This window comes from Drosophila eugracilis, unplaced genomic scaffold, assembly GCF_018153835.1.
Source record: "Drosophila eugracilis isolate 14026-0451.02 unplaced genomic scaffold, ASM1815383v1 contig_2167, whole genome shotgun sequence".
In the NCBI taxonomy this organism is placed as follows: domain Eukaryota; kingdom Metazoa; phylum Arthropoda; class Insecta; order Diptera; family Drosophilidae; genus Drosophila; species Drosophila eugracilis.
Window position 1 is genome coordinate 3,035,120 of NW_024573052.1, and position 24,965 is coordinate 3,060,084.

A 24,965-nucleotide genomic window follows, 5' to 3' on the forward strand; every position below is an offset into this window, starting at 1 on the left:
TTGCTGCTCATAATTGCCATAAATCATGCAACGTTCTTTTGCCCGCCACTTGAAACTTGATGTTGAAGTTGGAGATGAAGTTGGAGTTGAAGTAGGAGTTGTGGTCTCTAGTCTTCGGTCTACCAAGAGAGAGAGTTTCTCGGGCTTCGGCTCCAACACATTCCACGGCCTCAAATGCGCCTCTAATGACTCCTGTTCTTTGTTGCCAGCCCCAATCCTCTACTCATCCTCATCCTCATCCTCATTCTCAATCTCATCTTCGCTTTCAGTCTCTCAGCCTCTTGCCGCGAACTCATCTTCTCTGTCTTTCAACTCCCTCCCAAATCCGAACTCGAAGCCATCCCCATTCTCTTTGGCTCTTTGGCTAATGGCTTTTGTTGGCCAACTTCCGCGAAAGAGCCGAGAACGAAGTGCCCGCCATCCCATCCTGATTCCAAGAACTAAAAGTCTCTTTTCCCACTTGCTGCACTGCTAAAAAAACAACGTATTAAAGTTATCACAACAGCTGATTTTCTGTCTTTAAGTTGAAAAAATAATCTTAAAAAGATTCTCACCAGCTTCTTATGTACCAAAGTATTCACTTTTGAGAGTGATTAAGAAACACAAAAAATAAGTTCATTTCTTTCTGTGCTTTCTTTGGCCAACTGACAATGAGAGATTGATGAGACAACTGCCGAATAGACTAGAGCCGATGACGGGGGACCTATAGGTAGGTCCACCCTGGAACCACCCGTAGTCCCCACTTATCGATACGCATCTGGAGCGAGGAAAAGGAACATTCAAAACATTTATGCCGTGGCGAAGAATTTATGAAATGTTTGGGTTTCTTTTTCGTTTTCTGTTGAATGTTGCACGTTCCATCGGCTGACCAGGAGGTTTGAAGCCACACCCGATTGCTGCCCCGCCCATGGACCCCCTTGAATCCCCTTGCCCGTTGGATTGCCGTGTTGCATATCTTGTTGCATGCATCGTCGATGGGGCAGCACTTTCAAATAACTCCCCACATGTTGCTGTTGCAATGTGTGTGCTCCTACAACCTTGAGGCAGCTCCCCCAGAAGAGGATATCGTTTCTGCCAACTTGTTATGCAATAAATTTCCGGTTCTAACGAAAAAAAAGAAAAAAAATGGCAACAACGGCCACAGCAGCCACAGCCACAGCCGAACAAAAACAGCCAAACAGCTGCAACCATTTTTCACATGCCCCAAGAACATTGTCCGCGAAAATTTCCCCCCCTTTTTTTTCGGGGAGCGGCACCTTTCTCTTAGCCTTATTCATGTTGGCCAACTTGATTTTGGGCACCATTATGATTATGCCCTTGCCATGGGTAAGATCAGTTCTTACGTCCAAGGATTTTAAGGAACTTAGGAATTCTAGAATCCATTTCAGGGATTAGAAACATTAACAGCCGATCTTTCTGGACATTCTTCATTAGCTTCTCGTCCAAAGTCTCGCTACTTCTCCTATCGTATATAGGTGATCAGATTTAGTAGCTTCCCGCCTCGTTTCTAGCTCAGGATGCCTATCACTAAGTGGGTGTCAGCTCGATTAGATTGGTAACGGTTCTTAATAGTACGTATGCGGACTAATAGATGGCGCCTTGCCATGGTTCTGGGTTCTATGGGGCGAGGATCTGGCAAGGTGTCTACTCCAAATTAAAAAAGAAATTTATAGAAAACTTCCAAGCAACCTCGATGCAATTTTCTGGCAAGGCACTTTGATCTGGCTTTCCATTTAATATGGCCACTCGAGTGTTCATCTTACTGCCTCCCTCTCTCTCTCTCTCTCTGTGTATCTTCTTTTTTAATTATAACTTTTAATATTTTCGTTTAGAAGCAGGCTTAAATGCACGTTTGACCACCTGAGAATGGGAATGAGAATGAGAATGAGAACGACAGCCTGAGAAAAGTGGTAGCTCTGAGTGGGAAAAGGCAGCTGTCCAAGGAAAAGCTGGCCACCGCTTCCATTGTTCGATAGCAATTATTGCTGCTTCGCACTTCTATTACAAAAGCCTTATCTATATACATAAGACTATATATCTATATATATATATGTATATATATACATACAGCACGCATGGTGCATGGCAGGTGCTTCAACTTTGCTCGGCTGCACGTTTTCGCAGTGCACATCTTTAAGCCAGCGATGATTGAAAATTACATAATTGCAAAATGCAGCGAGAGGTGCCAGCAGCAGCAGAGTACGTAGAAAAAGTCGAGGAACCAGGGGTCTCTTGCCACCAGCTAAGTGATTGAGAGTGTTCTGTCTCCCCTTCTCCCTGCACAGAGAGAAATAGTAGCAGAAGTAGTAGTAGCAGATTTGATGATGCGGCCATTGCATTCGCGTGTTGTGACAACAACAGCAACAAATTGCATCTCCTCTGCTGTGGCAAGTGTGTATATTTGCTGTTTCCCATTTCCTTTTAGCCCAATTGATCGAGTGGACAGGCAAACACCCAAAGACGGGCCCAGCAGACAGACAGACGGACTGGCATCCGTTCACACTCATAACGAGGGAAGAAGAATGACTCTATGGCCATCTCGTCGGCTCCCTTGACTCTCTTAAACTTCATTTAATTTCCAAATATCAAAGTAGACATTATTCTTCGAGCATTTTCAAATCACATTTCAACTATATATCTCCCGTCTTGGATTAGGGTACAGGGTATGCAGGGTAGAACCTCATAATTCCCTTGAAGGCGAGTGTTTGTGTTTGCATTGCCAAGTTGGCACTTTGCTATTGACAGTGACTGTGACTGAAAACCAGAAATCGTGTGCACTCCAGAGGTTATTTTTGCATCGTGTGCAAAGTGAATGGTCGAGGATGCTCCTCAGCGTGCCTTCCTTTTTCGATCTCAAATGATATGAAAAATTCCTTTGATTGACAGGCAAATCGCTTTGCATTTGGCATGACCAATTATTGGGCATTTACTGTTTCCTGCTCATCTCCGTTTAATTGATTATGCCGGGATTGTGATTGTGATTGTGATTGTGACAGTGACTGTTACTGTTGAAGTGATTCTTCTGGGCTAAAAAGAAATGGAAATCTCAGCTTCTTGTCTAATTGACTTTGGCTACTTTCACTGGTCATTGTCATTAGTGTTAGCCAGGCAGGCCCCCTTTGACCTTTCATCGGTCGTCGTTTTCCCCTTCACTCTCTAATGATGTGATCTCAGGTCCATTCTTTTTCCTTTTCCTTATTCATATAGCTTCGTATCTGCTTATGATGCAATTGCCGTTCTCTGGCTTTTCTCTTTGGCGTAATTAGAGGTCCCAAACAAGAATGAGAATGGGCAGAGGAAGGATGGCAAATGGCAGATGGCAGAAGAAGATCGCAGAAGTAAGCGTGCCTAATGATAACCTTTTGAAGACCCCTCTTCGAATCCTCAGCACTCTCTTTTCTTCTCTGCTTTCTGTTTTATGTTTTCTGTTTTCTGTTTTATGTTTTCTTCTCTGCCTCAAATGCGATTCGTTTCGATTCCGTTTTATTCTCCCCGTTCCTCGCTTCCCATCGCGTTCCTCGTCGTAACTGCAAATTTTCTTGATTACCGGGTAGCCAACTTAAATCCAAGTACGCGCCACTGGCCACAAGAATTGACCAAAGAGAGAGGCGGGGGCTAAAGGGGGCGTGCCAGCACTGACCATTGACCATTTGAGATGGCCACCAGATGATGAGGAGCACTGCAGTCCATCGATCTCCGATTCCCGGCCATATAATTAGCATTCGCAGCAGCGGCAAGAAAAACAGTTGGCATTGTGGGGTGGTGACCTTCATGAACCTTGAAGATTCTGTAATTGCAGTAGGCAAATCCCAGAAATGATGAGAAACTCAAATTAGAAATGGTCAAGGACGCAAAACGGAGGCCAAAAATAAACCCAATAGCCGCCCGCCCGGCTATAAATAACGAGCTTCGTGAGCTGGCAATCGGCCGGGCCAATTGCAATTCTTTCTCAGAAGGAACCGAAAAAAAAAAGAAGAAGACCAACAGCCAGAGCCAGGGCCAGGGCCAGCAAATCTGCAACAATGACGTCAACAACCGGAGATGTCCAGAGAAATCTGGGCTTTATCTGGGCCCTCAGATCTCGGACCATAGCACAGCCCTTGTAATTGGCTTCTGTTAGGGCGCACTGCTCATTTGCCTCGGTTCAAATGCATTTCATTTGGCCAACGACTGGGCCTAAAGCCTACAGGTGATATTCGAAAAAGATAACAACGGAAGATAACTTCTGATAGAGGGAATTAAGCTGTTATTTGAATCAGAATTTGTTGAATTTTATACAAATAATCAATTCGGCAATAACAACAATTAAAGGTATTAGCCCTAATCCCATTGGAGCCTTAAATGGGGCTGCCTTTAAAAGTCAGTTTTAGGTAATTTAAGGTATTGGACTTGGACTTTTGTCGCATTGTCTGGTCTGAGCTTTGGACATTAATCCTGCCCGCTTATTTCCTTTTTTACTAAAGGCATGCAAAACGAGAGCAATTGCAGATGTTGTTGCTGGTTGCTGGAGAAGATGCAACAGACCCCTGTTGCAGCTGGGGCAACGACAATTTTAGTTTGGCTCCCGTTGAGTAGCTGCTGGCTGCTGCTGCGGGCTGCTGCTGTTGCTGTTGCTGTTGCTGATCTTGTTGCTGTCGCAGTGGTTGCCGTTGTTGCTGTCGTGCGCTTCGAGGAGGATCGCAAGTTGCAACAGCAACATCAGCGGGCATTCCACGGTGTCTTTGCCACCTATTTCATACAGCATACAGAACATTTGTTGTCGCTGTTTAATGTTCTTGCTGTGGTAGCAGCCGTAGTGGCTGCTGCTGATGTTGCTGATGTCGCTGTCGATGTTGCTGATGTTGCTGATGTTGCCCTGCAATCGGACACGCCGGCAACGTTCAACATTTGGCACTGGTCTGCGGAGAATTCGATGCCCCTGTTATATCGTTTGCCATTTCCCATTCCCAATAACCTCTGCACTGGACGAAATTGTTCTAGCAAGTATTAGCCAAATAGGAATACCTTGAATGTAACTTAAAACTGAGAATTTGTAAGTTGTTTAGACATATTAACTTGGCCTTAAGCAGAATTGAAATGCCTTTAGGCCAGAATCCATCTGCTGTTTTTTCACGGTGCGGCACCGATTCTCGGTTTTCATTTGGCCATTTTCAGCTCGTGTTGGGCTGGTTTAATATCGTTGGTAATGGCCACGTTCCAAGCTCTATAATCACTGGCGAGGGCGAATTCAGCGGGGAAAATGCATGAAATAATTGCATTGCCAGTGCCCAACTCCAACTTCAAGTCCAAGCCAGAGTTGGAGTCCAAGTTGGAGTTGGAGTTGGAGTTTTGTGTCCGCTCGTTTCTGGACAATTTTCGCAAAACAAATTGAATTGAATATGTAAATATAATTGCTTCGGGCTAGAACGATCTGCACTCCCTTGCCGGAATCGGTCTCCCCCTCCCTTCCATCCACTTCCTATGGGGGCGTTTAAAAACCCATAAATTTCGACTTAAATGCCGCTCTGGAAGTCATTGCGGGAGGTGGAAAAAGGCAAGGCACTAAAGGGAGTTAAGAAGTCGTCGGAGAAGAGGCCAACCAACAGCTGGCTAACATATATGGCATTAGCTTCCGCAAGACTTTGACCATTTGTAGATGGCACAGCGAAATGAATGCAAATGCATGCAGTTAAATAATCCATGACTCGAGATGAATGAATGAATCAAATGGATCCCCCTCGGGCCGCCGAATGGATGGTCTGATGAATAATTAACCGAATTGGTGTGCCATTAGATGGGGAATACCTTGGCTTGGGAACGGAATAACCTATTTTGTAGTTTGCCCAAAAAGGGGAAAATAGAAATTTATTGAACTGATTGCATACAGAAGAAGTACTTAACTTGTTCTTGTTCAGCATCAATGATCCATTAACTCAAAGAGGATCTCAATTATACCTCAATTTCCAGGCCGATTCGATTTCGCTTTTCTTTGGTAAGGAGGACCACCCACCCATCTATTTTGGCATACACCATGCATGCACCACATTGCAGCAACGATGCCTTTGCACCTGCAGGTCAACTCCCTGAACCGCCATGCACCATGCACCATTGGCTGGGGCGGTAGATGGGTTGGATTACTTGGATGGGCTGGCTGGCTGGATGGCTGGATGGTTGTCCGCAGAAAGCAATTTGCTGCTGGCTGCTCCAATGGAAACCACAAGAATGCCAAAAAGTTGTTTTGCGCAGCGGCTGCCAGAGATTGGAATTGGAATTGCTATTGGTATAGGGGAATAGGATTTGTGGAACGGGAATGGAGTGGGCCGTTAGAAACTCAAACCGCAGATCGTCAATAAAACGTAGCTAGCTCCTTTCCCCGTTGGACAGCTCATTAAAGTCTCTCGAAAGTCAAAGAGTTTGATGTCGACATGGATGTGGGAAGATGTCTGCTGAACTTGAGCCAACGAACTGGTCTGAATGGAAATGCTGATTGGGAATGGGAATGGGAATTGGGAATGGGAATGAGAATGGGCCACAGCTGCCGCTCAGTTTTTTATGGGTTAGATGGTTGGTTCGGCGCTTAGTTAAGCGTGTAACAGGCCTGTCCAAGGGCGGAAGTAGTAGCCACAGCACCACCTCAACTGAGAGCCACTAACCACTCTGCCCAACCACTTGTTTTCCTCTGTACCTGATCGATCTATTTCAATGGAAAGTGGGGGGCAGGAAGTAGCACTCAGCCTTTAACTCCTGGGAAAGAAGATTTGTTCGCATATAAAGAATGTGTTCTTCCTCTCAAACTTTGCTTCTTTCACTGATTAATATATGTTTAAGAAATATAATGGAAACCCTCTAACCTCTGACATTGTTTTCTAATTTCCAGATCGCAATGCAATTACCGGAGAGCAGGAGAAATCGCAACCGATCATCGACGCACATGGGTATGCACATGGGTCCATTGCTGCTCTCGGCCGTGTTGGTCCTCTTGGTGGTCTTGCCCGGACAGATCGATGCGCGGATGGCCTTTGAAAAGCTGACGGACTTTGACTTCCCGGGCAATACATACTACAGCGTGAAGAACCTCTCCCTTTACGAATGCCAAGGATGGTGTCGCGAGGAGGCTGATTGCCAAGCGGCGGCGTTCAGTTTCGTGGTGAATCCCCTGTCGCCATCGCAGGAGACCCATTGTCAACTCCAGAACGACTCCTCGGCGGCCAATCCTTCAGCAGCTCCGCAACGAAGCGCCAACATGTACTACATGGTGAAGTTGCAGCTGCGCAGCGAGAATGTCTGCCATCGGCCGTGGAGTTTCGAGAGGGTCCCCAACAAGGTGATCCGTGGCCTGGACAATGCCTTGATCTACACCAGCACCAAGGAGGCCTGCTTGTCGGCTTGTCTCAATGAAAGGCGCTTCGTCTGCCGATCGGTGGAGTATGACTATAACAACATGAAGTGTGTGCTCAGTGACTCCGACAGACGCAGCTCTGGACAGTTTGTCCAGCTGGTGGATGCCCAGGGTACGGATTACTTTGAGAATCTCTGCTTGAAGCCAGCTCAGGCCTGCAAAAACACTCGCTCGTTTGGCAATGCCCAAAAGATGGGAGTCTCCGAGGAGAAGGTTGCCCAATACGTGGGACTGCACTACTATACCGACAAGGAACTCCAGGTTACCTCCGAATCTGCCTGCCGATTGGCCTGTGAGATTGAATCCGAGTTCCTTTGCCGCTCTTTCCTGTACTTGGGCCAACCCCAAGGAGCACAGTACAACTGCAGGCTGTATCACTTGGACCACAAGACCCTGCCCGATGGCCCATCTACCTATTTGAACCACGAGCGTCCGTTGATCGATCATGGTGAGCCCATTGGTCAGTACTTTGAGAATCAGTGCGAGAAGGCAGCCGGTTCTGGAGCTGGTTCTCCACCGGGAACTCTTGACAAGATCGATACACTGCCCGTAAGCCTGGACACCATTGAGGATCCTAACCTAACCAACTTGACCCGCAATGACGTGAACTGCGACAAGACCGGAACTTGCTATGATGGTTAGTCTTTTGTGAATTTAAGAAGAATCGTTTTTATAATAATCGTTGATTTCCCCTTCTAGTTTCCGTACACTGCAAAGACACCAGGATTGCCGTCCAGGTACGCACCAACAAACCCTTCAACGGTCGAATCTACGCTTTGGGACGCTCGGAGACCTGCAACATCGATGTCATCAACTCGGATGCCTTCCGTTTGGATCTGACTATGGCTGGACAGGATTGTAACACGCAGAGTGTGGTACGACATCAGCATAAATGAAGAGAAACAACGCCAATCAACTTTGTTCTTTGTTTTTTCTCAGACTGGTGTCTACTCCAACACTGTGGTTTTGCAACATCACAGCGTGGTGATGACCAAGGCCGACAAGATCTACAAGGTGAAGTGCACGTACGACATGAGCTCCAAGAACATCACCTTCGGCATGATGCCCATCCGCGATCCGGAAATGATCCACATCAACTCTTCGCCGGAGGCCCCACCACCAAGGATCCGCATTCTGGACACACGACAGCGCGAGGTGGAGACTGTGCGTATTGGAGACCGTCTGAACTTCCGCATCGAGATTCCCGAAGACAGTGAGTGTGGGAAAAGAGGGCACCAAGGAGCTCTATTTATAAAATGTGTCTATATCGAACAGCTCCCTATGGCATCTTTGCTCGGTCTTGTGTTGCCATGGCCAAGGACGCCCGCACCAGCTTCAAGATCATCGACGACGACGGCTGCCCCACCGATCCCACCATCTTCCCCGGCTTCACCGCCGATGGCAATGCCCTGCAGTCTACATACGAGGCCTTCCGATTCACGGAGAGCTACGGTGTAATTTTCCAGTGCAATGTCAAGTACTGCTTGGGACCCTGTGAGCCAGCTGTGTGCGAATGGAACATGGAGTCATTCGAATCCCTGGGCAGAAGGCGTCGTCGTTCCATCGAGAGGTAAGTTGGATCTTAGGTTGGCCAAGTAATCCGAAAATATAATCACATTTTCCTTGCAGCAATGAGACCAAGAGCGAGGACGATATGAACATCTCCCAGGAGATTCTGGTCCTGGACTTTGGCGATGAGAAGCGAGAGTTCTTTAAGGCAGATCCCAGCACGGACTTTGCCAAAGGTTAGTGGTGAAGAGAGTGCAGCTGATGCAACAATACTGACTGTACCTCCCTTTCGTTTTACAGACAAAACCGTCACCATTATCGAGCCCTGCCCCACGAAGACATCGGTGCTGGCCCTCGCGGTCACCTGTGCGCTGATGATCCTGCTCTACATCTCCACTCTGTTCTGCTACTACATGAAGAAGTGGATGCAGCCACACAAGATCGTAGCATAAGCGGAGCTTAAGGAGCGAAAACTGAAACGCAAGATGAAACAGCAGAATAGAACGAAAAAAGAAAAACAAGAAAGAAAAGAAAACAAAAAGAAAATACACAACAAAATTGTCACTCACACACACATATGCTCTCTCTCTCACACACATACACACGAACACTCTGAATCTATCGCTTTGTCTCGCTCTTGCCCCGGTGGGCGTAGCCCCTCCCACTCACACTCACACACACCCACACTACTGACAACCGTATAATTTTTTGTTTTTTTTTTTTTAATGATATACATTTAAATTAATTACTTAATATACAATTTATTTATTTATATTTATTTAGACTTAGAGCGTGAGATACAAATTCCCCCGAGAGCAAAGAAACGAAACCATTTCCTAGTAGACACACACACACACTTACACACAAGCACATTTCACGTATGCAAATTTGTAAGAAAAAAAGAAACGAAAATGAAAAAGCAAGAAGGAAAAGTTGCGAGCGCGTACTTTCTATAAAGTTACGAAAGGGAATGGAAAGAGAATTGAAACATTGTCCTTGCCAGAAAAAAGAGGGAGAGAGCGAATGATAGGGCAGATGAGTGGGATAGAGAGAAAGAGAGATAGGACAATGGATCATGATCCCTTTTGTAACTTCTATAGAGACTGCAGCCGCACACACTCGCACTCAATGACACAGAAACACACTCACACACACCTCCACACACACCCATTTCCACACTCATTCACACACAGACCCACACACGCCCTCACATTTATTTAATTGTAAACAGAACGCAATAACAGTAAACAAAAGCAATCAAAACGGAACTAAGAATAATTGATCGAAGAAGCAGAGACAAGGAAAGTAATTTCAACGATAGCAAATCAATGGAATTGTGCTTAATTGTATTGCATTTATTTAATTTAAATTTATTTATGATAATAAAGAAACGATAATGACATATTCGGATAATTTGTTGTACATATATTTTAAAAGTAAAACTGCATAGTTTTGTATGCATATAATTTTGAATTTCAAATAGTAGGAGAAGTACATTTGAATGTAATAGCAATCGTAAATCTAATCAATATTATTTGTCACCTTCCTTTTATTTAAAATTATTTAAAAGTTTTGATAAAGAGAACACGAAAAATGTGGGACGTGAAGCAGAAAGAAGATCTTTGAGAAAGCTGTTTTACCGTAATCCTCTACTTCGCTTCTGAGCTTTTAAGTTCTTTCAGTTTTACAGTTGACATGCTTGTGGCTACACTTTTAAATTGCATTCGTGCATTGTTTTTGGTTTTAAAGAGTGTTAAAAATAGATAAAATAATACCTAAAATGTGATCGAAGGTTTAGGTTTCGAGTTTTGTTCAATACATATTGTTCTCATGGTGAAATTAACTACTCTCTATGCAAAAAGCAAACGGTGCTCCGCGGGACAAGTTGAAATGTATGTGTGCGCGTCCACATGGTCGTACTTATAAATGTAAGTATGTATGTATATATGCACATTTTTAAGAAAGTATGCGTCTTGTTTTGAAAAAACTAGAGCTAAGAAACGGCAACAAAATTGAGCTCTCCGCTGTCAAAAGGAGTAACCTTGACCTTGGGCGCAAAAAAAATCAGTTTTTTAGCCATAGCACAGCCAAAAATGGTCCAAATGACGAATGTAATACCTAAAAAGGCTCGTAATTTGATTGCCATGATTCCCAATTGATTTACATTCAAATCTGGGAAACTTCATTTTTGGCCCATTTTTGAAAATGTTGATGATGGTACCCCTTATAAAAAATGCGAAATTTGGGCCAAAATTGATTTTCCCAAAATCGAAAAACGAGTGATAGGGGTGGTTAGTATTGGTCGTTAGCAGCACAAAACAGTCGTTCTTTTGGCTGTGCGTCTTGTTTTGACCGAGATAGAGCTAAAAAACCGAAAATAATGTTGCAAATTTCTGTTAGAAATCGGTTTCCTGATTTTTTTGCCCTTAAAACAGAGCTCGCACCAAAAAATCAAAACTATATTTATAAAAGCAAGTATAGGGGTTTAAAGTTTTGGTTGTTAGCTGCATAAAACAGTCATTGCTGCGGCCATGCGTCTTGTTTTGACAAAGTTAGAGCTAAGAAACGGCAACCAAACCGGGATATCTGCTGTCAAACGACGTATACTTAATTTGTGGCGCAATAAAATCAGTTTTTAAGCCATATTACAGCCAAAAATCGTCCAAATGAAGAATGTAATACCTCGTAGGGCTCGTAATTTGATTGCTATGATTCCCAATTGATTTGCATTCAAATCTGGAAAACTTCATTTTTGGGCATTTTTTGAAAATTTTGATGATGGTACCCCTTATCAAAAATGCGAAATTTGGGCCAACATTGACTTTCACAAAATCGAAAAACGAGTGATAGGGGTTGTTAGTATTGGTCGTTAGCAGCACAAAACAGTCGTTCTTTTGGCTGTGCGTCTTGTTTTGACCGAGATAGAGCTAAAAAACCGAAAATAATGTTGCAAATTTCTGTTAGAAATCGGTTTCCTGATTTTTTTGCCCTTAAAACAGAGCTCGCACCAAAAAATCAAAACTATATTTATAAAAGCAAGTATAGGGGTTTAAAGTTTTGGTTGTTAGCTGCATAAAACAGTCATTGCTGCGGCCATGCGTCTTGTTTTGACAAAGTTAGAGCTAAGAAACGGCAACCAAACCGGGATATCTGCTGTCAAACGACGTATACTTAATTTGTGGCGCAATAAAATCAGTTTTTAAGCCATATTACAGCCAAAAATCGTCCAAATGAAGAATGTAATACCTCGTAGGGCTCGTAATTTGATTGCTTTGATTCCCAATTGATTTGCATTTAAATCTGGAAAACTTCATTTTTGGGCATTTTTTGAACATTTTGATGATGGTACCCCTTATCAAAAATGCGAAATTTGGGCCAACATTGACTTTCACAAAATCGAAAAACGAGTGATAGGGGTTGTTAGTATTGGTCGTTAGCAGCACAAAACAGTCGTTCTTTTGGCTGTGCGTCTTGTTTTGACCGAGCTAGAGCTAAAAAACGGAGCATAGTATTGCAAATTTCTGTTAAAAATCGGTTTCATGATTTTTTAGCGCTTAAAACAGAGCTCGCACTAAAAAATAAGAACCATATTTATAAAAGCAAGTATGGGGGCATTAAGTTTTGGTTGGTAGCTGCATAAAACAGTCACTGTTTTAGTCGTGCGTCTTGTTTTGACAAAGTGAGAGCTAAGAAACGGCAACAAATCCGAAATCTATACTGTCAAAAGGCGTATTCATTATCTAGGCCACAAAAATATCAGGTTTTTTGCTATAGCACAGCCAAAAATGGTCCAAATAGGGAATATAATACCTCGTAGGACTCGTAATTTGATTGCTGTGATTCCCAATTGATTTGCGTTAAAATCTGGAAAACTTAATTTTTGGGCATTTTTGAAAATTTTGATGATGGTACCCCTTATCAAAAATGCGAAATTTGGGCCAAAAATGATTTTCCCAAAATCGAAAAACGGGTGATAGGGGTGGTTAGTATTGGTCGTTAGCAGCACGAAACATTCGTTCTTTTTGCTGTGCGTCTCATTTTAACCAAGTTAGAGATATAAACCCGATCAAAAATATGGTCAGTTATGTTAAATCTCTTAATCCAGATTTTTGCACCAAAATTTCTCCCAAAAATGACAGTGTTAATAAACTAGAGAAAGAGTCTGCAGGTTTTTAGTTAGAATATTCTTTATTTACTCAAATTTAATTGTATAAATGCAGTTTTATCCATAATAAATTGCTAGAAAGATATTAAAATCTAACATTCTTTTGAGGACGGAGTCTGGTGGAGCTGTAATGCTAGTGTTGCAAGAATGCTTACACTACTTTCGAATTCAGCGAAACGGGTTGATCTCGATAATCGATCGAAATTGGTCGAGTTTTAGATGGGTTTCAGAGTAAATACGCTCAGACTTTACGAATTCGGTTGGAAAGAATGTTTGGGTCACCCCTGATTGCAACAACTAGGCTAAGCTACAAACTAAGATGAGTGGTGGGAGGATTACACACCTTTAGGAGGATACTACTACCTCCCCTTGCACATGGATGTCATTAATTACTAGTTACTGAGCTGGCTTAGCTGCTTGGTCAACATATCCAACAGCCGAGGTCACCTCAGCCGCAGCGGCTTAATTTCAGCCAAACCATGTTCCGGGGCTCGGGACTTGGCTGCCGCCACGCAGGTCTCCTTCAGGGACTTGCCTGCCGGACGTTTAACGCATTCATCAAAATAGCATTTCTCCACGTTGTGCAAGAACTCCACCAGTAGTCGTTCATCGCCGCCATTGGGTCCCACAGAGTATTCACACTCGTAGCTATGCTGCTTGAGATCCCTGACACAGCAGTCGATAAACTCTGCATTGGCGGAAAACCAATCGTTGTGGCGCTCGAGGGGAATACCCAAACGGGTCCGCACTACCCCTGTCAACCAGGTGTCGTCGATCCAAAATATGGACACCCTTTCTGCCTCCGCCACAATCCTCTCGGCCGTGGCAACATTGGTCACGTATAACCATCCGGACAAATATGCGGGATAAAGGGCATGCGGATACTCCTTTTTGCTAACGTACCACTTGTTGGCACGCAGGCGAATGGGGGGCTTGGCATCCAGCACATAGCCGGAAAGCAGAGTGCTAGAAGTGGCCAGTCCTGGTTGGCCCACTTCGAGGGCCTCCAAGTACCTGCGCAGATGGAACACATCGTAGATGATGTCGTCGTCCAGTTTTATGATAAACTTGGCCTGCTTCTTGCACTCTTGGGAGGCCCACTTAAGTCCCATTACGTGCTTGTAGCTCAGGTTGCGATAGTCCTCGATGAAGTTTCCCTGGAGCAGATCCCCAAACCGCTGTTGCTCGCTGATCAGTTGATCTTGGCTGATAAACTTCTCTCGGGGAGGTAGGGCCGCTAGGAGAAAGACTCTTTGCAGCCCCATCTCGGCCAGTTTACTTTGAGGAATCGCCTGCCGGTGGGCAGATCGAAGGGCATCATGTCCGGCATATGAGGTCACAATCAGAACGGCTAAACGAGACAGACATAGAGGATTATGATAGTTTTAAAAAACTTATTATTAATTTACTAACTTACCCAAGAGTTCCCTTTCCGCCTTTCGGCAAACATTGCTTGCTAGCAAATACTGGAAATTTGTAAGATTTAAGAGGGGATTAGCTGGGGGCAGGTGGATGGGGCTAGAGGGATCCTCCTCCGCTTCAGGCGGCAAGTGTAGCAGGAACTCGTCATCGGGGGATTCCCTCGAATCCCTCAACTGGCCCGAAAAGTAACAGAGACTCAGCAAGACGATCAAGAGTAGCGACAGGATAATCGGAAGCAATCTTCGTCCGCGCATGCGCATCTTTCTCACATTCTACGTGGGATTCCCCTCGCACTCTCCCGCCTGTATCTGTGTTTTTTTGTGTGTGTCAGTAATTGCTTGCTTACAACAATAAAGCAGCAGCAACTGTTCACTATAAATTAACAAACAATAATAATAACAACAAAGGTCTGTTTTTTTTTGTACCAATTATTTTCACGCCTTTGCCAGTGTTCACATATACAAATTTCCGTAGCTCAGACAAAAACCATGTAACCCTATAAACTTACTAAGTGCATATCCCAACCAGCGGTGCCAAACCCAAAAACTATCGATTATTTCTTCCAATTCTAGCTGTTGTGCTGTTGCTGTATAAAGATTAGGCGTTTTTCAACTTTAGGATTCAACATTTTTTACGGGCAAGCTTAGGATCTTTTCTTTTCCACAGAAAGACATTATTACTATAATCGATAACAATTTCAACAATATCCTTTTAAAGATAGGCTGATCCGTATGGCCAAAAATTCATTATCGTTATCAGTATTTCGTTGAGAAAGGGATTTTGAAAATACGGTTAACTAATATTTTTGAATTTGGGGGAAAGTCCATTTCATCATCTGGTAACACTGTGTGTTATTGTGCTCTACGCGGTGTGTGCGAGTGTGCGTGTGCGTGCGTCTCCAACACAGTAGTGTGTCTGTGCGTGTGCTTTTCTTTATATATTTTTTAATAATAATTCTTCTGAACTTGCCTCTTCTTCGGAAGTAGCCCTTAAAAAGAAGCCATAGAAATTAAAAGCAGTTGCATTGAGATTCGTCGCAGAATTGGGCATGAAAAAATAAGCTTAATAATTCCAAAATCAAAAAAAGTGACTGCAGCAGCAACCAAAACGCAGCAGCAGCGACGTCGGCAGTGTAACAACAACAATCTAGGTGGTGAAGAGAGAAAGAGAGAGAGAGCAATATTCGACAGCATGTGAGCTAATCAGCAAAGCAGCGATTTCTACAAACATTTTCTGCTTCTTAAGGCCACCAAAAAAAAAGAAGTGCTAGTAATTATTAATAATTTAGTTTATGATTTATTTAAGTGACGTCGCGTGTTTTTGCCTGCACAAAAATAAAAAAAAATAAAAAATAAAGGGAGAGAAGAAAAAACAGTTAACTGTGGCCACCAAAAAGCGCAGTCGACGTCGCTGCCGGCAGAGGCGGAGAGAAGAAGAAACAGAATAGGAAGAAGAAGAAAAGATTGAGAAGCTCCAAATTTTATATTAAATCATTCGTTATTATATTTTGTTTGTTTTGCTAAACCATAAAATCTGTGTAAAATAATTAAAAGTTCAAGAGAACAAAAAAGCAAAACGCTGCTGCTGCGCTGCCACTGCGACAGCAATCTTATCGCCAACAAAAATTATATTCCAGAGCCCCCAAATTGATGAGGGTTTCTTTTTTGGTCTAACCATGGAATATTGATTCTTATTCTGAAAAACAAGAAATATTAAGAGCGAATTGAAACGAAGTGAAAACTTCAGTGGAAAACAGGAAAAATGACCGACTTTGTGGAATTGATGAACAGTATGTCCAGTACCTTCAATAGCGACTGTGCCACTTCGACGGCGGAGGGCGGTACGCTGTTGAATATGGACTTGGCGGAGGACAAAACCCTCAAATGGCGCAATTTGGCCAATAACCAGTTTGCCTGCAAGGACAAGAAGCACAAAGACAAGGAGGATGAGCGCAAGGAGGCCAGGAATCTGGAGGAAATTGAGGATATTAAAGGATATTTGGCGGATGTTGTGGATGCCGCTGCTGTGAAGTTGGAAGAGGAAGCAGCAGCAGAAGCAGCTACGCAGGCAGCGCAGAGTGCTGAAAAAGCTGAAGAAAACGCAGAAAAACAAAAAGAAGAAGAAGAAGTAGCTAAAGAGGAAGTGGCACAAGAGAAGGAAGAAGAGGAAAAAGCCTTGGAAAAGGAAGCAAAGGAGAAGGAAAATGTGGAAGAGGCACCAGCAGCAGTAGCCATAACGGTAAAAGTGGAAAGCAGCGAGCAGGCAGAAAAAAGTGCAACAGAAGTCGCGGCAGCGGCAGTGACGTCTGAAGAGGGCGGCCAGAGTGAACGCATCAAGACTGAGCAGCGTAAAAAAGAGGCGGCAGCGCAGCAAGAAGAAGTAGCACCGGAGACAGCAGCAGCAGAAAAACAGGAAGCAAGTGCAGAATTAGCAACAACCACAATAACAAAAACATTACTAGCAACAACAATAACTGAAGCAGCAGCATCTCCACTTGTTGTCAATTCTGCCAGCGTCGACGTCGCTGCTGACGCAACAGACTCAAATTCGTGTGTGAACAGCGAGCAGCGGGCAGTGACGCCGTCAGAGGCAGCAGCTGATAAAAATGTAAGTAAATGTGTGTGTGAGCTTCGAAATGCTTTCGTTTGTTTGTTGTTTTTTTTTTGTGGTCTAATTTAGCAGTTGTGAACCCTAGAATGCACAGCTCTTAACCCTATATAAATCACTTATTTTCTAACAAATTAAGACTCACAGACCATGTTAGCGAGCACTGGTCGCGGTGGCCTTCGACTATACAAAACGTATGCATCTTTAAGTTTTTCTACAACAAAAACAATTATAAAGTTAAAAGTTAACGAACAATCTAAGCTTGAAGAAATTGTCCGGTTTTAGACAACCAGCATTAATACATACGTTTAAAGTAGCTATAATGGGTCTTTGGTTCACTTTTATTCCCAATCATTATCGGGCACTAGGTAACGAGTGGCTGCTGCGAATCATCATTAGGTGTAACGTATTAATCGATTAGCTTGGTGAGTTGTAAATTATAAAAGATATTCTTGAAAACAAAGAAAAGTTATTTTTATCCTATATAGTTAATACATTTTGATTAAAGGAGATAGGATTTGGTTAAAAGGAGATAGCAAGAGCTCCAAGAGTTGAAATAAAATAAAGAAGCTTAACGTTTCCCATGAGAGTATAAACATACTTCATCTGAAGATAAATAATAGATAGTTTTGCATAGTTCGAGGGGGATTTGTATACACATTTCTTGGTGAATTTGCATCCAAAACTAGGGGGGTTAAACCATCAATTCATTCATCCGTTCGTCCAGCTGGCCTCGTGTGTTTGGTAGAACCAGTTGTCTTGGCAACCGACAAAGCCATTAGAAGCATTCCTTCAGGGCTGGTCCTTCTGGACAGTATACCTAATACTGAGGATTTATTAAGTCCGGCACATTGAATGAGTGTCTGTATTTTGCAGGAACAAGTTTCACCAGGCGGAACGCGTCGTACTCGAAGAACACCGCGTCCCACAGATACGCCCACACTCAGTGGCACGCCCACTCCAACCACCGATGAACGTGTTCAGGTGGAAAATGCAGAAGCCGAGGCATCGGAGCTGCAAGTGGAGGTGAACCGTCAACAGGAGGAGCAAACGCTGGATGAGATTATAGCACCCGTTGGTCTGGAGGTGAAGAAGGAGCCGGAGAAATCGTCACGAATGACTACTTCATCCCCCGAGGAAATCACACAACCTGCTCCCAAACGTGGAAGGGGGCGAGCCAAGAAAATAAGGCCGGATGCCGAGGTAGACTCCAGTGATGTTCTGCCCCTGGTGGAGGATTCGGTGGTCGAGAAAAAGCCGGGACGTAAAAGGAAGCTGCCCGATGAGCAGTTGGATCATCAGCAATTAGGAGATTTTGTTGTGGTGAAAACCGAGAATGAAGAATTGGGAGAAGCTCCCTTGGGCGATGGCAAGAGGATGCGTCGCAGTGTCCGGTTAGGCAATCGCTTACCCGTCGATGGAAGCACCTGGGAGGAGGTTAAGGCAGAGCCACTTACACACCAGTCGTCTGGAGGGCTCTCGATGATGGAAGTTACTCCTGTACCCTTGCCACCAGCCATCCTGGATGAAAAGACTCCACCAAAAAAGCGAGGTCGCAAAGCAAAGATTCAGCCTGGTTTCAAATTAGAAACGGGACCCTCAACCTCGCATCCCTTAACCAATGGTAATAAGAAATCCATTCCCACTGGAGGATCCGAAATGCAACTGCCCAAGCGTTCGAAAAGGAGAATTAAACCCACGACAAAGATATTGGAAAACGATGAGCTGCGTTGTGAGTTCGAAACGAAGCACATTGAGAGGATGACCCACTGGGAAAGTGCAGCAGCTGCAGCAGCAGCAGCAGGACAAGCAGATGGGGAATTCGAGACACCACCAACAGGCGCCGGTGGCTCCAATTCGTCCACCTCGAGGCAAAAGAGCGACAAGTCCGATGGCAGCAACTTCGAAGGAATACCGGGACATCCAGCTGGCACAAGTGCCATAAAGAAGCGACTGTTTTCCAAGTCCCAACGTGACATTGAGAACAGTGGAGCAGCTATTCTGGCCAAAAGCAAGGTGCGCCCGTGTCCGGATGTTGAGCAGTTCCTCAACGACATCAAGGCATCCCGAATTAATGCGAATCGATCGCCGGAGGAGAGAAAGTTAAACAAGAAACAGCAACGGAAACTGGCCAAGCAGAAGGAAAAACATCTGAAGCATCTTGGTCTGCAGAGGAATCACAGCGAGGAGGCCTCAGATAACGATAGCTCCAATACCGACAATGAATTTGTGCCTACGACAAGAGTGCAAGTAGGGAAACCGAGTGTTACTTTGAGATTGAGAAACACGGTTACCAAAGAACTGCCTTCAACGTCTGCAGCAGCCCAAAAATCGTCTCGGAATCCAATTGTACAGCCAGCTAAACTTACGAGAAGAGTAGGAGTAAGAGGATCCGCAGGAGGAACTGTGGCACCCGTAGCAGGTGTGGCCGTTTCCACTCTCGATGCGGAACAGCTTCACTCGCTCAACAATTCGATTCTAGCCGATGTTACGCCTATCCGAGACTTGGATTCTAGGCCCAGCACATCAAAAATGGCCAAGTTTATTTGTCTGTGCCAGAAGAGTTCCCAGTACTATGCCAGGAATGCCCCGGATTCCTCCTACTGCTGTGCCATCGATCACATTGACGAGCAGAAAATTGGCTGCTGCAACGAGCTCTCTTCAGAGGTTCACAATCTTCTGAGACCCAGCCAAAGGGTTTGCTATATGATCCTCTGTGACGAGCACAAGAAGCGCTTGCACTCCCACAACTGCTGTGCAGGATGTGGTATCTTTTGTACACAGGTAAGGAAATCTTATTTTTTGTTAGCTTCATTAAATTAACTTTTATTTTTGTACCCCTCATGTTTAGGGCAAATTCGTGCTGTGCAAACAGCAGCACTTCTTTCATCCGGACTGTGCCCAGCGTTTCATCCTGAACACGCCCTACGAGGAGGGACGTAGTGATCAGAACGATCATGGAGCCAAGGTCAGCAGTCCTATGTTGGTGCTTAAGTGCCCGCACTGCGGATTGGACACACCAGAGCGCACATCTACGGTGACTATGAAGTGCCAGTCACTGCCAGTCTTTCTGCCCACCCAGAAGTACAAAATGTAAGTGATTCCCACGAGGAAATAATATTTATTTACCAACAAATATTATATTTCCACACAGAAAACCCGCCAAGTTGACGACATCCTCGCATTTAGCCCAATTTGGAGCCGTTGGGAAATCCAGTAATCAAGGAGCCAAAGTTAAAAGCAAGGGTGGATCTTCTTCCGCCGTCACTTCGGTCGCAGCATCCTCCACGTTGAAGGCGAATGGAACGCAAAGGGGGAAGGTGGGAGGCTCCAAATTGAACTCCGGCCAGGCTCTTAACACGATCAACTTTGCACAGTTGATACCCGACTCCGTGATGAATGTAGTGCTGCGTGGACATGTTGTTTCAGCCAGTGGACGCGTGACCACAGAGTTTACCTCGCGGGATATGTTTTATGCGGTGCAAAACGATGACCTAGAGCGTGTGGCGGAGATTCTGGGTGAGTGATTGCACTTCACAAATAAGCCCACCTTTTCTCATGAACTTTTGTTTTTTGGAGCAGCTGCCGACTTTAATGTGCTTACCCCAATTCGTGAGTACTTGAATGGCACCTGTCTACATTTGGTGGCCCACTCGGGTACTCTCCAGATGGCCTACCTGCTGCTTTGCAAGGGAGCCAGTTCACAGGATTTCGTGAACATTGTAGACAGCGAACTGCGGACGGCATTGATGTGTGCGGTAATGAACGAGAAGTGCGACATGCTCAATCTCTTTCTACAATGTGGAGCCGATGTTGCCATCAAGGTTAATATTTCTTTTTGCGGCAATGATGTTTAGTCATACTAAAATGTGTATATTTTTAAAAGGGTCCCGATGGCAAGACGTGTCTGCATATCGCTGCCAAGTCGGGTAACGTGGAGGCCACTCAGTTGATTGTGGAAAGCTATCGGGCTTCGCGAAATATCACCAGCTTCCTGAGTTTTATTGATGCCCAGGATGAAGGCGGTTGGACGGCCATGGTCTGGGCAGCAGAGCTCGGGCATACGGACATCGTTAGGTGGGTTTATCATTGTGATATTTCTTAAGGATGATTAATAATGTTTACTTCCATAGCTTTCTGCTAAACCAAGAGGCCGATCCGAACATCTGTGACAATGACAACAATACAGTGCTTCATTGGTCGACACTGCACAACGATGGTCTGGACACGATTACTGTGCTGCTCCAGGCAGGGGCAGACTGCAATGTGCAGAATGTGGAAGGCGACACTCCTCTGTAAGTATAGTCGCACTCCCAACTAAGCATTGTATAAAAAATATATTTTTTTTAAATCCCCAGTCACATTGCTTGCCGACACTCTGTCACCCGTATGTGCATTGCGTTGATAGCAAATGGAGCTGATCTAATGATCAAGAACAAAGCGGAGCAGCTGCCCTTTGATTGCATCCCAAACGAGGAGTCCGAATGCGGTCGCACCGTTGGGTTTAACATGCAGATGCGTTGTTTTCGGCCACTGGGCCTTAGAACCTTTGTGGTTTGTGCAGATGCCTCAAATGGCCGAGAAGCACGACCCATCCAGGCAGTGCGTAACGAACTGGCAATGTCCGAGAACGAGGATGAGGCCGATTCCCTCATGTGGCCCGACTTTCGCTACGTAACGCAATGCATTATTCAGCAAAATTCAGTGCAGATCGACCGGCGAGTCTCTCAGATGCGCATCTGTTCATGTCCAGATAGCTGCAGTAGCGATCGGTGTCAATGCAATGGAGCCTCTTCGCAGAACTGGTACACCGCCGAAAGCCGCCTAACCGCCGACTTTAACTACGAGGATCCGGCGGTTATCTTCGAATGCAATGATGTTTGCGGCTGCAATCAGGTGAGGCTTAGGAGTAATGACCTTTACATCTAATATATTATATTTATGCTGGTCTATTTTATTCCTGAAAAAGCTCTCTTGCAAGAACCGCGTAGTACAAAATGGCACAAGGACACCTCTGCAAATTATCGAGTGCGAGGAGCAGGCGAAGGGCTGGGGAGTTCGGGCCTTGGCCAACGTGCCGAAAGGTACGTTTGTGGCCAGCTACACTGGTGAGATTCTGACCGCTATGGAGGCTGATCGTCGCACTGATGACAGCTATTACTACGACCTGGACAACGGGCACTGCATAGATGCCAATTATTATGGCAATGTGACCCGGTTCTTTAACCACTCGTGTGAGCCAAATGTTTTGCCCGTTCGCGTCTTCTACGAGCACCAGGACTACAGATTCCCCAAGATAGCATTCTTCGCCTGCCGCGATATCGATGCCGGCGAGGAGATATGGTAAGTCTATTTTGGATTATTTTATTTGGTTGTTCTCAACTTATTGTGAAAAGCAAAAAAAAAGTAGAGAATCTATGAAGGTGTTAGAAAAGTTCAAAAACTTATTAAATGAAATTGTTAACTATCGGATCATATAGAAACATAGGAACTTTCATATATATTCTCTAGAAATGTCCCTACCTTGAATACCCTTGGATATTTTTATTTGCTTCGTTTTAGTTACGACTACGGGGAGAAGTTTTGGCGCGTAGAACACCGGTCCAGTGTGGGCTGTCGCTGTCTGACGGCCTCCTGCAAGTACGCCTCCCAATCCTCAAGCACAAATGCCTCGCCTACGGATACAGCGGAACCGGAAACGGAAACGCAGCCATCCACAATTGCCTCCGAGGAGATGGAGCAGGCGTAGGCCTCCAAGACCTCAACTCGAAATGATTCCAGACTATTCAGTCTCAGACGACAAAACAGAATCCCCCACCAAGCCACCACTAACCAGATACATCAGACATCTGACATCACATCACCAGCAGGAACGATCGCCATATATTTAGTATATATACGATTATATCGTATGCATGATAAATCGAAATTGACGCCCAACGAGGGGTTTCCTTTTCGACTGCCAAATGTTTCATGGTTTACAAATTTTTGTCTAATTTTAATGTTTGATTAATATTAATTTTGTTTGATTTTTTATTCATTTGTTTACCCTATTATTAATATTTTTATTACCGCTACCTGTAATCAGCTAATATTTTTTTTTGTTTTTTTATGAGAAACTAAATGCCATGTGCAAATCCCAATCCCCTCCCGGAGTTTTGGGCGTGTGTGTGCGTGCGAAATGTAAATGTTTAACACTTAAAATTAGATTAAGGGAAACTGGGAAAATGGACAAATATAATCGCGGAAAAGTGCATCTAGTCATAAGAATGAGGGAGACAGAGGTTTAAATGAAAGAGAGAGAACAGTCTCTAGAATCAGAATCAGCGCGTTTATAGTTTTTTGTTTTGGCATGTTTAGAAAATCAATGAAAAGGCTTTTAATGTTTGCTTTTAAGTACTTTTAACACAAGAACATCTTTATTTCGAACACAAAATATAATTATTATTAAAATGCACTGTTCCGAGCAAGTGAATGTAACAATAAACCAAAAGTAAACGAGGAATTTGTAAGCGAACGAATGTTTTTGATATCAAGCATTGATTTAGATTAGTATATATGTATCTGATAAGCTAAAGAAACAGTGTCTATACAACCATTTAATATATATTAAACATGCATATAAGTATGTATGTGTTTGTGCAGGGTAAAGTACTGATAGTAGTTAACAGAAAATAAGTTGAAGTTGTTTTGTATTTAGTCACACCCCCGCGCACACACCCCAACTGGATATCACCTCCTCTTTCCAATCCATTATCGGAAGCATTATAATGCACAATTCGTATTAGAGTTTTTCAGTTTGCCAAGCAACGTTAGCCAAGCCACAAGTGCCTCGAAGAGAATAACACCCTAGACCTCACTCCTTACTCCTCGCTCCCTATAGAAAACCACCCGATATGGCTTCAGACCAAAAAGGTTACATACAGGAATTATCTATCCAGCTATCACTCGACCAAGATCACAAACTGCTATGCATTTTGAGACATGAACCCTCGATAGTCGACAGAGAATTGAAACGACGGACTGCGGTTTACTTAATGAGGGAGTTATCCGATTCCAGCCGATCATTAGATGTATGTATTAGAGATCCAACCCTGATATCATATCCCCGCGTCCAACGATCCCCCGAGTGCTATATGAACTTGGATATCGGGCTATAAAACTTTGAAGTGTGTTTTACGTCTATAGGTGTAAGCTGTAAATGTTTGTAACGACAATATAGGAGCATGTAGCTTAAGATGTAGGTTATCCCCCATCCTTCTCACCCATTCCCCTTTCCCCACTCCCTTTCGCCACAAGGTATCAGGGGTCAAAGGACATAAGACGTCCCCCTGAGACTTATCAACTGGCATTTCTATAAATACGTATTTGTGTACCTACGATAAGCAACAAGATTTTTATTGAATATGTACGGTTTCGATGTCCCCGGAGCTATAACATCCGGATCACACTTAGAAATTATAGCATAACTCACAAAACACGTATGTTTTTAATTATCTTAATTGTTATTGCGGACAGCAAAAGAATTGTCATTTAATTTGTTTTGTTTGCTTTTTGTATTTTTTATTTGCAAAGATATTCTTTGAGTTATTTAGCACAAAATTGCTTATTAGTTGGAATATCGAAAGTATACCTCCATGGGAGAGGCACATTTCATTTCGTTTAGTATTAAGATAATAATTAAATCAAATAAACAATAAATACAAACAGCAGATTCGGTGCGATCAATAAACAAATATCAGTGTGCAGAAAAGTTGCCTCCTTTATTATTACGACTTGCGAGTCAAGCTCATCTTAACACTAAGAAGCATATTTGTGGAGCTCTATTAATTGGCAGTTGATACAGTTTGAATTTTAAATTTAAGCGCCCAAAATATCGCAGTG

General features: G+C 44.0%; 3 protein-coding genes across 5 annotated transcripts in view; 2 read left to right on the top strand and 1 right to left on the bottom strand.

Moving 5' to 3' along the window:
- The window catches only part of LOC108105505, a 34,474-nt gene extending 24,183 nt beyond the window's left edge, over window positions 1-10,291 (top strand). For both annotated transcript variants that reach the window (XM_017212127.2, XM_017212128.2), the window contains 6 exons: window positions 6,857-8,015; window positions 8,078-8,253; window positions 8,318-8,591; window positions 8,654-8,948; window positions 9,008-9,123; window positions 9,188-10,291. In XM_017212127.2, coding sequence (XP_017067616.1) covers window positions 6,863-8,015; window positions 8,078-8,253; window positions 8,318-8,591; window positions 8,654-8,948; window positions 9,008-9,123; window positions 9,188-9,339 — 2,166 coding nt within the window. In that variant the 5' untranslated portion in view covers window positions 6,857-6,862 and the 3' untranslated portion in view covers window positions 9,340-10,291. The remainder of the gene's footprint in view (window positions 1-6,856; window positions 8,016-8,077; window positions 8,254-8,317; window positions 8,592-8,653; window positions 8,949-9,007; window positions 9,124-9,187) is intronic.
- Window positions 10,292-13,056: 2,765 nt separating this feature from the next.
- Window positions 13,057-14,953, bottom strand: LOC108105535 (beta-1,3-galactosyltransferase brn). Of its 2 annotated transcripts, XM_017212167.1 has the most exons (3): window positions 14,900-14,930; window positions 14,470-14,846; window positions 13,057-14,403 (listed from the first exon to the last, which is right to left on the bottom strand). In XM_017212167.1, exons 2-3 carry the CDS (start codon window positions 14,732-14,734, stop codon window positions 13,496-13,498), a joined length of 1,173 nt encoding a protein of 390 aa, XP_017067656.1. In that variant the 5' UTR covers window positions 14,735-14,846; window positions 14,900-14,930; the 3' UTR covers window positions 13,057-13,495. The 2 variants fall into 2 exon arrangements, with proteins under 2 accessions (XP_017067656.1, XP_017067655.1); XM_017212166.1 differs by having other exon boundaries at window positions 14,470-14,953.
- Window positions 14,954-15,317: 364 nt separating this feature from the next.
- Window positions 15,318-24,793, top strand: LOC108105444 (histone-lysine N-methyltransferase EHMT2). The gene is made up of 10 exons (XM_017212028.2): window positions 15,318-17,081; window positions 17,958-19,865; window positions 19,933-20,174; window positions 20,236-20,600; window positions 20,664-20,905; window positions 20,968-21,158; window positions 21,215-21,376; window positions 21,440-21,977; window positions 22,051-22,424; window positions 22,644-24,793. The coding sequence occupies exons 1-10, from the start codon at window positions 16,236-16,238 to the stop codon at window positions 22,828-22,830; spliced, it is 5,055 nt and encodes a 1,684-aa protein (XP_017067517.1). The 5' UTR covers window positions 15,318-16,235; the 3' UTR covers window positions 22,831-24,793.
- The last annotated feature ends 172 nt before the right edge of the window (window positions 24,794-24,965 follow it).